Consider the following 14,503-nt stretch of genomic DNA (forward strand, 5'->3'; position numbering starts at 1 on the left):
TATTTAAAGCCTAACATAATATTAAAGCCTCAAAAGAATATGAAAATAAACTTACCTCAAACATAGACTCTTTTTCGGGGTTTTGGTGAAATCCGAGACGTGTATGGGTAGGTACACTCCGATACCGACGTAAGAACGCATCAGATACTTAATTGAAGTCTGAAAATATTATTGAATTATTATGAAATTAAAATTATACGGAATATAGAATATTTTTAGTTCATGTTTGCTCTAGTGCTCATTGAAATTATAATTTTAGAATCTAATCTTAATCGACTGCCACTTCTGATTCTGAAAAGACAATTGCCACAGATTATATTATGTTACGCTATTAGGATAAATCCAAAGATATGTAATATTTCAATAAAACTTCTATTACCAAGGAGGTTCACGTTTATAAATAATCTTCATTTAAATAATTAAATGTGATACAATAATAACCAAAAAATATTTGAAATTTGAAATTTAAATTATAATATAATATATTATTTTTCTTAGCCTATTTTTGTTTGATTATTGATTACGATCATGCTTCTTTTATGCATTACAGGTATTATATATCTAAAATAATCCGATTAATGTTTAATTTTTATCTTCCCTACCTAGTTATAATGTGTTAATTTATTTATTTTTAATATTTTATTCAAGATCTTATTATTTCTTCACTAGTTCACTAACCACAACAAGTTATCTACTAAAACTCGGATAATACCTACCTGTTCGTTTTTATTTTAACAACGTAAAGATTAATTATAATTACTTGTATTAATGTTTATTTATTTTACTTCGAAAATATTTAAAAATATTATTCCAATTTATTATTTATGAATTTTTGATATATTGTGTTTGTTTAGAAAATAAATAATAAATGCAATTTTAATAAATTATTGAATTAGGCACCCACGTAAAATATAAAATAACCTATTCATGAAAAAAACCTAGACATGATTAATTTTTTAAGAAAAACAAAATTTTTCAATCTTATAAAAAAAAAATGTTTTATCCTAATTAAATAACTTTACGACCATTGTATCAGTACCTACATATATTATTGTAAATAAGTGTACCTAACTAATGGCCTTTGTTGTCAATGTGAATATGTTCAATAAAAAAAAAAATATATGTATATATATAAAATTGTTTACCTATAAATCTGTAAAAATTTAATTTAATTTTAAATGGCTTAACTTTTAAGCAATATGAATTATAAATATAATGTATAAATAGGTAATAATACCTATATTAATCTGTGTCAGTTTTTGGCTTATTGTATATATTTTGTATGATATTATATACCCTAATAAACACCGAATGTAATTCATTCTATTAATCATTTTATGATAATTTCTAATGTACAAAACCTTATCAACCATAAATTTTAATTTGATTGTGTTATTGTTCTATGAAAATATTAACAGCTATTAAAAATGCAGAATTTAATATTGCAAATAAAGTAACATTGGATGGTTAAATACTACATCTTCAGTGATAAGTACCTATATGAATATGAGAACAGTAAGTAGGTACTTATAGCAGCTACACAGTTGCAATTTTTTACAAGCTATATTATTATAATATTTTTTTAGACAATTTACCGTTGAAAACACACATGACACATTCAAACAAATCAAATGAAAGTTCACAAAATTTCATTGAGCTAGTAGGTGCCAATGGAAACTTAGTGTGATTAAATAACTGACCCTAATAATAAATAATAATTTTATGTTGATCTCAATAATCTCGTGTTTATATGAACTTTATGTTACAACACAGTTTGTATTCTGTTTACAGATTTAGATAATGAAGATTTTGATGATAGTATTAAAGACAAGGACTGGAAGGAAAATAAAAGATCAGGAACATCATAAGAAAGGTCTAAAATCAGAATTTGATGACATTTTAATTAGAACAAGGTGTCATAGTAAAGATTTTTGTAACAACTTTAATAAAAATACTATCGGTCAAATGGTTTTATAGAGAGATATTAAATTAATTAAAGTTAAAAAAGAATTCCCTGATAAATTGTTTTTACAGCAATTTAAACAACTTATGGGCAAGCAAATTATCAAGAAATTATAGTTTTAAAGAAAAATAGAAATTCAAAAATAAAATTATCAAACATACAATACATATGAAATTTGCATTTATTGAAAAGCCTGGAATCTTACATATAAAAAAGATTTAATTTTATCGCCCAAAGCAAAACTTATTCCAGATACTAATTATCATTTTTATAAGAACTTAAAAATATATGAAATTGACAATACTTATAACAAATACTAATAATAATAAAAAACTATGAAGAAGATGAATAATTTATATAATAAAATTAGACTTATTATTTATTTATTTTCAAAGCCATAGGTAGCATAATATTATTAAACATAAGGACATGATAATTATAATGAGTAACTTTTATTTTACATTGTATTTTAAACAAGTATTACCTATATTACTAAAATAATAATAAATTATTCAAATTCGTACATAACGTTATAGTCTTGTACTCTTGTTGTTCAAAAGCATTTGATAATTTTATAGTCATTATCAGGTTAGAATATATTTTTTTTTAATTTGTCATATTATTTGTTACTTTGATTCATAAAAATAAGCCTATTGACTTAAAGACAAGTAGTATTTTATTTTTTATTTTGTGTTTTGTAGTTAATTATTTTTAAAGATATTGATTACATACCTACAACTATTAAATGATTAATTTTCATCCTTATATATATTACCTGTACAACTATAAATTATAACACAACAATTTTAATCAAATTTCAAAAAAACTAACAGTTAATAATATTTTATTATTCATTAATAATTTAAAGTTCAATACTGCCATAATTGGATATATGACACAAAAATAAACATAGCTTAAATTCAATACTGCCATATTTTGGCATGTCTGAAAATCAATTTCCGTATGCAATACAGCCACATATCAAAATATGACAGTCTTGCATTTACTTAAAAAATTGTAAAAGGCCATAATAAGTCTGACTTTTTGGGTTCAAGGGAATATTTTATTATATTAGAAAAAGTCACAATATAAAGTATGTTAAAAGTGCCTATTGTAGTTTTTAGTTTCAAAAGCATAGGTGAAGAACTATTTGCAAACATCACCATTGTAAAAGTGTACGAACGTGTACCTCAATTATTTTATAATATTAAGCCGCAAAACAATTGGTACCTATTAAAACAAACTTACCTTAAACATCAATTATTTTGGGCTTTGTTAGAGTCCGCGACGTGTATGCACTCCGACGCTGAAATGGAAACGCATCAGATACTGCTGAATTGAAGTCTAAAAATAATGTGATTTATGAAAAAAAAGATTGAACGGAAAACAGGATGTTTTTCGTTCATGTCTACTTTGCTATCTAATTGAAATGTTAGAATTTTTAATAGACTGCGTCCTCCGCAACGACTTTGACAATCGCCATGGATTATTATATTGTACTAAATCAATAAGAGAAATCCATAGATACCTAGGTATATATTATAATACTCCTTTTGTATCAACGATGCCCTTGTATACAATCTGAACATTGCAGGGCATCGGGCAATAATGAAATGAGATAACTATACCGAAATAATGCATAACTTTAAATTAAAATTATGTATAACAAAATAAAGTAGGTACCTTGGTATTATTTTAATTATTTTTTTTAAATTTATTTATTTGATTATCGATTAAGAATATTTAAGATGGTGTTTAAATGTTAGAAGCACATGCATATTTTTACTAAAATATATTTCTTTATAAACTATTAAATAAATGTGATTACTGCTTTTTAAAGTTAAAATTAAGTTATACAGTGTACACATTAATTTTCCGTACCGACCATGTCGGGCGACAGCTAGTTTGTAAAATTCCAAGTCAAAAGTTTTCTCCGAATAGGTACGAAACTTATAATTAATTACAAATTTGTAATTTATTATAATTAATTAATTATCTACGACAAAAGCCACCAATATGCCAATCATATGCCACCACAATCTCACTAAACACATAATCTTCGTACCTAGCATAATAATATTGTTCATCAATAAGGTCATGACAATTATAATAAGTAGGGCTAGGGTTTTAAAGCAAATACTTCTTTTTTCATATAGGTAGGAGATAGAAATTTAATTTTTATATATATATATAAATTAGACTCACGCTATTCTTATTCCAAATAAACCAATTTATTTTAGCTTTTTTTTGTTTCTTTCAGTTATTTTAGATGTCGAATTTGTATATTAAGTTTATTATCAGGGTTCGGATTTTATAGCATCAAAAATCCTAAAATATGCGCTATAATATGACCAAAAAAAACCGTAAAATATGCTCTGTAAATATTCCCTAAAAAATCAAAAATAGCAACAAATAAAAATAAATACAAATCAAAATTGTATTCAATTTATCATATATCTTTATTAAATCATATATTTATAAAAAAAAAACTAAAATCTCCGAATGCAGTTTAAAAAAATTTGTATGTACTGATTAACTATTGATACCTTGAATTATGACATCGTTTGTACGCAACTATTCAAAATTATCTGAGTAAATAAAAGAATAAAATTTCAATTCTTATTGATTCGCATTAATGATTACCATTTGTCACGAGATTTATGAAAAATATAAAATAAAGCGTTGAATTAAAAATATTAGCAAAACTTTAAAAGTAGTACTAAAATTCTAAAATTCTTCAAATATGCAAAAAATAGCAAAATAAAATTTCATATTTAGAGTCCGTGGTGCATTAAACAAATTTACAGCCCACTCATCTGCTATTTTTATCTCTATCCTATAATAAGTAGCAAATGCTATAAAATCCGAACCCTGGTTATAACTTAAAAATTATAATATAGGTACCTACTGGCTACTATTGTTTTGAACATTTCCTATGTCGTACGTGTGTAAGACGGAGACAACACATGCGGGTTAGACGTCCTCTTAATAATAAAACTATAGGTACCTATATAGCCATATATAAGTAGGTACTCACTACTCAAATACTATAATTATATTTAAATTGTATTTTTATATAAACACTTAATTAGTTTATTATTGTAATAATATTTTCCTTCTAGCAATATCCACCTAGTACCCACCCATATTTAAGGTGTTGCTTGAGCAACACTTGGACCCTAGGTTACACGCCACTGAAACTTAGTATAGACTATAGGATCAGTGAACAAAAAAAAATAATTCAACACGTTCACGATGTATAAAAGAAATTGTCATGCTAAAGTGCAGTACACAGAAAATCAAATTGTTGTACAACATCATAATGAAAATGTATCACACAACCATTCATCATACGATCGGAATGTAATATCGAAGCAAATTGTTAGTTACATTACAGAACGCCCTAACGCGAGATCAGTCGATTGTTGTAATGTTGTAAAGTACATAAATAAAATGCGAGACTGTTCGCGAGAATAAGTATGTCGATCGTTAATAAATACAACGACAAAAAGGGTGACCTGACGGATTGTATAATATACTGCGTACGTGTGGCCGGTTAGTGGATCCTCCCGATCGATAAATACTGGTTTGAGTCGATCGATGATTTCCATCATAATCTCGCCGTGGACAAGCCGCGTTCCGTAACCTTGATCATCTTCTCCCGGCGTTCGAGTACGACGAGTGGGCCCTCATAACGTGGCTGAAGCGGTGGTCTGAACGCGTCGATCCGGATGTAGTGCGTTGAGCATCGTGGTTCGTACTTGCAGGGGTGGATCGGAGCTGTCTCGTGGAGTCTCGCAACGCAGCTACCAGCTAGGGTGGTCGTGGCTAGGGTTGAGCGTGGTGAAATTACTAGCCTGGGGAGTTTGAGCGTGGTGCCGTATATACCAGCTCAGCCGGAGCTCGTCCGATGTCCTTTGACTGTGTTGCGCAGCCAGTGGCGCAAATAGGAAAAATGTTTAGGGGGAGTGCTCAAGCCCCAACACATTTTTCTTAAATTATAATTTATAAGTACATACTTTTAAAAATGGTATCTGTATTTATTCAATTCTAAAAGTAGTTTAGTATCATACATAGTAGGTACATTTATATATATATATATTACATAACATGAAATATTTATTCAAATGAATAGATATATTTAATGTAATTGTATACGCCTCTCGGGTTTTTCAAAAATATTTAATTTAATTATATAAATTAAATATTTAATTAATACTACTGTAGTCTGCAGTACTATCTAATACTAATATTGTTTATTGTAATATTATTTTATTTTATAAAAGCAATTGTCTTATTAGTGTTAAGAAAAAATGTTTTACAACAAAGTAAAAACATAAAACCGGTAAAAATAACTTATTAAGAATAACATACATATACTATACTATTATTTTTGAGGGGGCGAATACAGACAGTTTGGCTGACCACTGCGGTGAATTTCCGGTGATTCGAATACGGTGGGCGGTGAGCGACGACTTGAGCGTGCAGTGAAAACGTTCTACCATCTCGTTGCCCTGAGAGTGGTACGGTGATGTTCGAATGTGCTGAAGGTGAACGCGTGAATTGATCGACGGCAGCTAGTAGGTGCTTGTCTCCGCTGGACGGTGGGTAACGGCCCACCCAAGTCGAGGCGAATGTGACCGAAGCATTGCTCGGGGAGCGTTAGGTGTAATGCCTGACGTCGTGTTTATGTACTTTGGATGAAGCTCGGGTAGTCGAGTTCATCGCGTGATTTCTCGATCCACACCCGGCCAACAATACTACGATTTTATGAGACGAATTGTGGCACAACGAAAACCCGACGTCGATTTATCGCCGTGGAACGAACACGCGCGCGTTGCTGCCCGTAGAATAATCCGCATAAAACACGTCGTACTGAGCGGCGCGCGCCTGTAGCGACAAGAAATTTATTGTTTTATCAGCGATAATACACTGCAGGACCTGCGAATCGTTCGCTTGGTCGATTGTCCACTGCCGTAAGTCCGGTAGCGTTGTTGTCTAAGCGATTTCAAGTCTCAACAGCTCGTCGTGCACGGTGTTCTCCTTTCCCGAAATGTGTTCGACGTTGTGTATTAATCGAGACAGCAACGAAATTTGTCGTATACCAGTCGGTCGATGATTTTTTTGCCTTGAGTGTAATCATGTAGGTGATCGGCTTGTAGGTGAGGCGCCTTTTCGATGCAATCGACGAAAATTATAAAAATCACAAAATGCTTTTGAATTTAAAAAAAAAAAAAATTATAAATCCATGGTATGCTATAATATGATCTATCTAACTTGGCATTGATTTGATTATTTAAGCCTTCAACCAAACGTTGAGATTTGATTGTACTATTGTTTTCAGCATTCAAACTCCATTCATTCATGGTTTTAAATAATATAGAAAAAAAAAATTTAAACATACATTTTTATTTCATTCATCACACTTAATTTTTTATTAAACCAAGATTTTGTACAATATGATTACAATATGATTTTCACGTGTATACATTATAACAAAATCCTTAAGATAAAATATGTTATACCAGATGATCAACGTAACACAATCTTGTGTTAACTGGATCATTTTGTATACCAATTATTATACAGCATAGAGTGTCCCAATGCCCCAAGTATTTGTTGGTAGGATTATTATTACTTATTAGTTATTAGTAGTTTTAATTAGATTTTCATAATAGTTGACATAGTGTAAACAAAGTTTTAAGGATTAAGGGACACTCTATATAATTATATATATTATATATTATACATAATTACATACAAATTGTATGATAATTAATAATGGACTAGTTACTTTTATAAATATCACTTTAGTAATACATTATCATATAAATGATTAATTAATACATTATAGTATTTGAACAACAATAAACAACATATAATATATTTATTAATTAAAACATTTGAATATCAGTACTTTTTAAACAAAACAAAATGTTTTTTTATTACTCAAAGAAAACAAGGAGCTAGCTTACAAGTAATATTTGTTTGGTTCATCAAACATTGTCAATTAATTTCCTTTTTTTTCAATCTTACATCAAGAAAAGTAAATAAAATAAATTAATATTACTACAGTGATTGTTAAATTCGATAAGTGCCAAAAATCAAATCTGACAAAGGTAAATTAAAAACAAACACCAAGTGTCAGAGTTAAAAAGAAAACACATATATATATACTTATCCTAAGATCACAAGATTATAAATTGTTTGAGGAAAAATATTTTATATTATTTTTTACACTGGAGTCTCATGGTCTACTTCTTCAATCCTACTCAATTTCCAGCCATTTGGATCACCTATAAAAAAAAAATTGACTAAGCAAACAAAATTCTCATGAAAGATTCTCCAATATTTTTCTGACATATTTAAGTTTAAATTTCTTTTACGGCGGCTTGGCCTGTAGAAAAATAAAATATTGTTTAACCTTAATCTATATTATTGATACTCTTTATGTACATTATATCATAATAAACAGGGGCAGGCTGTTTACACTCAGGCATTAGGCAATAGCAATTCAAGCATACAGCTGAAGTATTTATACTATTTAATTTAGACTTGGGCGTGATGCAAAAAAGTGACACACAGTATTTTAATATTATATACAAACAAAATATGGTTCATTAAAGTTTAAGTAATAAGCATTATATTTAATAAATGTGTATGTGTGTGTGTGTGTGTATTTTACTCTTAAATCTTATGTCACGGTTAACTACAATGTGTCAACCACCTTTAGTTATTTAGAGAAACATTCCCTTATATTCCCACCACAAGCATTGATCGTGTTTCATGAATAGTAAATATCAACATTTATTATATATTATATATTCTTCAATATTTATTTAAAAACGTTTGTAAAATTGTATGCCAAATGTTTTAATGTTAAATAAATGAAAATAAAAATATCTATAGAGTTTAACAAAGTATAATATACATAAACATTACACATTACATACACACATGTAAATGTGCACAAAATCATAAAATGTGGTACTAAACACTTGATATAGGCCAATAAACAAACAATATACACAAACTACTTACTTAAAGTTGCTATCTGTGCAGAGTTCTCAACACATTATGTAGAGTTTGTTGAGAGTACCACGAAGACTGGTCATTAATCAATGGACAGTGTTCCAGGCATGCATTTTCATTCTCTGATAATAACACAAGTAAATCATGCAAAAACTAATTTTATAACATATTACTATCAAAGTAAATATGCATGCTTAAGAAAAAAAACTGTAATTCTAAAGATATTTTACAGAGCAAAAAAATTTATTATACAATACTTAAAAAAATTTGCCAGCATATCAAAATAATCACACATCAACTATAAATTCTATATTGCTAAAGCAATTATTTATATTATTTTAAGAGGATGCTACAACCCGCATGTGTTGTCTCCGTCTTACAAGTACATAACATATCAAATTTTACGCTCAGTAGATCATGTTTAGCTCTGTTAGTATAAAATTTAGAGTGAGTTGACCTCTTATAAAAATTTAAGGTAAAATTATTATGGAAGGTATCTCGTAGGCAAATTATTATATTATAATTTTAAATCAAATTGTATATATATATAAAAACTTACAATTTTAAAATACTCATGATTCGCTTTAAAATAAACATTTAATAAAAAACCTACGAGAAGCCCTTCATAATAATGTAACCTTTAATTTTCATAAAAGGTTAACTCACTAAATTTTAAACTAACTGAGCTAAACATGATCTGCTGAGCATGAAATTTGTTATGTTTATGCACTTCTATTCCACTCACAAAAACAAAATCTAAATTATATAAATTGGATTTCTAAGTTAACTATTATTAGTTTGATATAGCTATTAACTTTTAACACATTTCTTTATAAATATTTTTATTATAATTCTTAATTTTTAATGTAATTTATCTCAAAAAATTTAAAAATTATTATTTTATAGATTAATTTATCCAGAAGCAGATGATAATAATTTAATGCAGCTTTCATAATTGGTATTTTGCAGTTGTTATAATCATGTATTATAGGGCAGAAAATATGAAATCATAAAAATAAATAAAAGCACATAACACAAAATATGCTCCTTACCTTTAGCTTGTTGTATTTAAGACTTAAATTGTAAAGCAATAAAATAATATTAATTTTATCTCACACAATTTATTCATTTAGTGATTAACAATTATTAAATTATTAATATATTTAATGTATATTCTAACCACTTGACTTGACTAAAATATTTTTATTTTTATTTTAACAAACTTATTATTGGCCAAAACAATGAAATTATTAATTTACATTGATATATGGATATTTTTTACATGATTAGTCTTTCATTTGTATATGTCATTGAGGTAAGTTACAAATTATAATACGTTCAACTAACTTTAAATGAAAAATAATCAATATATACATATAATATAGACCAGTGGTTCTCAACCTTTTTATGTATATGTACTACCTACACAGTTTGAAAATATTCGTGTAGGTACTACTTAACCAAATAACATTTTTTTTCCAATCAAAAATGTAAACGTTATTTCAAATGTATGGAATATTATTTCATTAGGAACTACAAAATTATGATTGTTTAAGCATTAAATGTACAATTTATATAAAAAGAAATATTGACAATTATTAATGATATCAAATGAAGTAAGGAATATTTAATGTGTTTAATGGTACATTCCACTTTTTTTCATGGAGCAAGATTTTCTTAGCATATCACATATGAGCTTTCCACGAAATATGAACAATATGATTTTTGTGGTACGCATACCACAGGTTGAGAAACGCTGATATAGACAATTATTACCTAATAATTATAAAACCATTTATTATTATATTTTTAATGAATACATACCTTGTAGCTCTCGTTTCAATATAGTTTCGATGCCTGCTTGTCCATCACCATTACGCTTTAAATAAAGAACTGTTTGTTTTTCATCATTTACATTATTTACCAACTCAGCTTCTTCTCCATCATACCACTGATTAGGTAAATGGCCATTAGACATAGTTTCACTTACCTAAGAACCCATAAACCAATCATGTTAGTTTTACTCTTTATGTGATGGACACAAATTAAAGAAAATTGTAAAAATCATTAATATGTTAATAGTATAGGTACCTGCATAAGTTTTTTTACAACATCTCGACCAAGAATGTGATCAAAAATAGTGTATAAAAATTTATCTGTAATTATTGACAATCTTAATTTGTCTCTGTGCCATAATAATACCCTGGAATCTTCTACAGCTGTGACTGATACCTAAAAGTATTTTTAATTTTAATTTTTTTATAGTTGCTTATCTATAAGTAAAATAATATAATTTATTACTTGGAAGAATTCATCAGTAGACACACCAAACCACTCTGGAGAATCTAGAAACTGATATGGGAAGACAATATGCAGAGCATTACCGTTCTGTGATATTACTAATCTTTAACATAAAAGAAAACAATTAATATAACATAATATACCTATTAGTATTAATTATTGGGACATAAAATATCCTAAGAAATCTTATATCATATCAATAATGTAAATAATTATTTACAACATTTATATGCTTATTTTTAATGTTCAAATTTCAGAATTGCTAACAATATCTTTTATTTCTAACATAATAAAAAATTAAGTACCTACTCAAATGTATGTTGTTTGGATTAAAATTTTCAATGTAGTTTTTTGTCTAGAATATAAGAATATATTTTTTGATCAAGAGAAAATAGGTTAATTTTGGTTCAAAAAATTATTTTTATAATCCTATAATAAATTAAAGAGCTACTTCTTTCTTCTGGTAATATTTATTTTATTTTAATAACTTAAGATTTTATTCCAATGCTGGCGGTTAAAAAGTAATATTTCATGTATTTATTCAAGTAACAGTTATTAATTAGGTACCTACCTAGTACCTACTTATTTTTAATATTAAGTTTATAAATTGTTACTATATTAGTATTTAATATTGGGAACATTTATTAATTTAAGTTAAAATTTTATGTATTAATACAGACAAAAATATATAAGAACTGTTGTCTCCTCCATAAACTTAGGCTTTTGGTAACAATAAGTCTTACCTATTGTATTGTAACCATGTAAAAAATAAAATGTTTGTTATTGTTATTATTAATAATAAACTATTATCATTATATGCACAGGCTAGGTTTAAATCATAGAACTTGAATATGAAACAATTAATTTTAGTTTATCAGGAGACTTGTGTAACACTTACTTTCCTGAAAGTACCAACGATAAGCTGTCAACCCTCGTTACCTTTTCTTCAGCAAATATCTCAAGAGTCTTAAGAGGTCGTATCATTTTCATGCAGGAAATTATCTTCCTAAATTGCTTACGGCTAACTTTTAAAGGGTAGAAAAGCGTTTCATACACCTAAAAAATATATGATAAAATATCAAGTAATTTAAGAAAATGTCAACGCCCAATTTGAATTTCTCTATCTGACCCATTTGCAACATAGCAAATTTGCGTTCAACAGAACCAATCTTGTGTTGTATTATTTCAATTTTAGAGTGACTTGATTGATAATATTATGTTCTTAACTATTATCAATCAAGTCAATTAACTCTGTTCTTACATTTCCTTTTTTATAATACCTACCTGAATTAATTTAAAAACATGATATGGGTATTTTAAAATTGAAATATTATAAATAGCCAACATAAGAACAAAATGCTCTTAATTTTAAGTTTGATCATAGGTAAATTCACTGTTATACTTAAACTAATACCTAACACATGGTTAATTCTGTTTAACACAAATTGTCAATGTTCCCGTGAAAGAGTTAACAATTACTCTTAAAAAAAAATCAATAAATTTACTAGTTCTAATTCATCATTAAATTTGATCGGCCTGAGTTGATAGAATAACACTAAAATGTGTATGACGTTGACAGCAGCAGAAGCAGCATTCCATAAAAGGCTGTCAACCCAGCACTGGACATTCCTAGCCCATAATGCCATAATGGTAGTGGCACCAGCCAGGCCAATGCGAATGAGGAGAATCAACTGACAAGGAGATCCAAATGGTAACATGAAGCAAATAAACATGATGGCATGTGAAAAATGAAAATAAGGATGGTTGAACACCGAATGTAAACATGTCTGGCTGAGCATGGCCACGGTGATAGAGTCCAGCACAGCACCTAATGGCGCCACAACTGTGCTGTTTCCACAGCCTCCGCCATCGTAACAACTGTAGTTACCTAAAACACGATCATTATTGTCGGACATCGGTGTCGTTAGGATGGATGGTGAACAACAAATTAAGGTAAGGTCTTACCTTCAGATTGAGCAGTCCCGTTGACGTCGTCCAAATCCATTATCGTTTTTATCAGCTATTATTTAACGTGGGAGTAGGTACCGTCGTCGTTACAATATTTTTTATCTCCGACGTTGAGGCTCTAGAAAAAATGGTACACTGCCGATTTCGATCATTCTGCGACGCGATTAATGACTATCGACGATGAACATGCGAGCTGATCAAGAGCGGCCGGCCGAGAATCGATAACACACGTCGCATTTACGATTGCCGGCCACAAACTGTATAGTTGTCGACGTTTCCCGCTCCAGACGGACACCAGTCGCCCCTCATAGAAATAAAAGCCCTCGTCCAAAACCGTCGTTAGTCGTTATTGCAATCGCATTCACGTCGTCGTCGTCGTCGCCGCCGTCGATCTGCACCGCCGTACATCGTCGTGGTGCATGCAGCCTGCAGGTGACTGCGAATTAGAGATAATCTATCTTGGCCGGTCGCAGCGGTTTTTCCGACGGATGACTAGACTATCTATAAATTGCGAATAACTGTCGGCACTCGGCAGACGACGTCGTGACTAGGAACTCTTGACATTTAATATTTATGTGTCGTTACGTAATTTACAACAATAATTGCGAATTGCGATCATAAACGATATCGTCTCGCGTTCGCGCAGCTGCTGATGCTGCAGCCGTTGAGGGGGAAGGAGAATGGGAATAATATGGGATACAGGGAAAACAACGATAATACGAGGTCGACAATCACGCTGGACACCGCGGCGACGGACGCGCGTACTATATTATTATTTCTTCGCGGTACGGCGCCTGGTTATGCTGTAACGCCTGTAACCACTGACTGACAACTGTATAGCCATTAGCCACTAGTCTAGTAATAAGCCACTAACTCACAACTCTGAACTCAGTCACAGAACAATGGTCTTGAATCTAGATGTCTAGTAGGCAGCTGCTGTGGACGGCCGCGGATGCAGATGATGCAGCAGGCCCGTATACAGGGGGGGGGGGGATTTATGGGTTCAATCCCCCCCCCGAAAGTTTTAAGTAGTTGTATATTTATAATATGTTATCGCAATCTTGTCGGAAGACGGACTTACAATATTTTAACCCCCCCCCCCCCCCCCCCCCCGAAAATTGATCCTGAATACGTGCTTGTGATGCAATGACGAAGCGCTGGTTTGACGAATAAATAAAAAATAAAACATTGAAAACAGACGTTGAGTCCCGGTGGAGTTTTATTTTTGAGTATGATCCC

General features: G+C 29.7%; 2 protein-coding genes across 3 annotated transcripts in view; both read right to left on the reverse strand.

Moving 5' to 3' along the window:
• Positions 1-7,329, reverse strand: part of LOC149055194 (popeye domain-containing 2-like) — a 144,288-nt gene extending 136,959 nt beyond the window's left edge. Inside the window, exon 1 of the mRNA XM_089229522.1 lies at positions 7,241-7,329. Within this exon, the coding sequence (XP_089085648.1) occupies positions 7,241-7,329 (89 nt within the window). The remainder of the gene's footprint in view (positions 1-7,240) is intronic.
• A 27-nt stretch (positions 7,330-7,356) lies between these two features.
• On the reverse strand, positions 7,357-14,164 carry LOC107171794 (popeye domain-containing protein 1-like). Of its 2 annotated transcripts, XM_089229030.1 has the most exons (8): positions 13,262-14,162; positions 12,802-13,184; positions 12,195-12,352; positions 11,297-11,399; positions 11,087-11,227; positions 10,820-10,985; positions 9,005-9,117; positions 7,357-8,259 (listed from the first exon to the last, which is right to left on the reverse strand). In XM_089229030.1, the coding sequence occupies exons 1-7, from the start codon at positions 13,299-13,301 to the stop codon at positions 9,014-9,016; spliced, it is 1,095 nt and encodes a 364-aa protein (XP_089085156.1). In that variant the 5' UTR covers positions 13,302-14,162; the 3' UTR covers positions 7,357-8,259; positions 9,005-9,013. The 2 variants fall into 2 exon arrangements, with proteins under 2 accessions (XP_089085156.1, XP_089085157.1); XM_089229031.1 differs by lacking the exon at positions 9,005-9,117 and having other exon boundaries at positions 13,262-14,164.
• Positions 14,165-14,503: the final 339 nt, after the last annotated feature.

The sequence above is a fragment of the Diuraphis noxia genome, unplaced genomic scaffold, assembly GCF_037042655.1.
Source record: "Diuraphis noxia isolate RWA-SAM2 unplaced genomic scaffold, SU_Dnox_SAM2 contig0005, whole genome shotgun sequence".
Classification (NCBI taxonomy): domain Eukaryota; kingdom Metazoa; phylum Arthropoda; class Insecta; order Hemiptera; family Aphididae; genus Diuraphis; species Diuraphis noxia.

Excerpts from the sequence above, each read along its gene's own strand:
- LOC107171794 (XM_089229030.1), bottom strand. The coding sequence starts at position 13,301 with ATGGATTTGGACGACGTCAACGGGACTGCTCAATCTGAAG. Across the intron at positions 11,228-11,296 it reads CTACTGATGAATTCTTCCAA|GTATCAGTCACAGCTGTAGA; the intron begins GTAATAAATTAT and ends AAATACTTTTAG. Across the intron at positions 10,986-11,086 it reads TTGTAAAAAAACTTATGCAG|GTAAGTGAAACTATGTCTAA; the intron begins GTACCTATACTA and ends ATGGGTTCTTAG.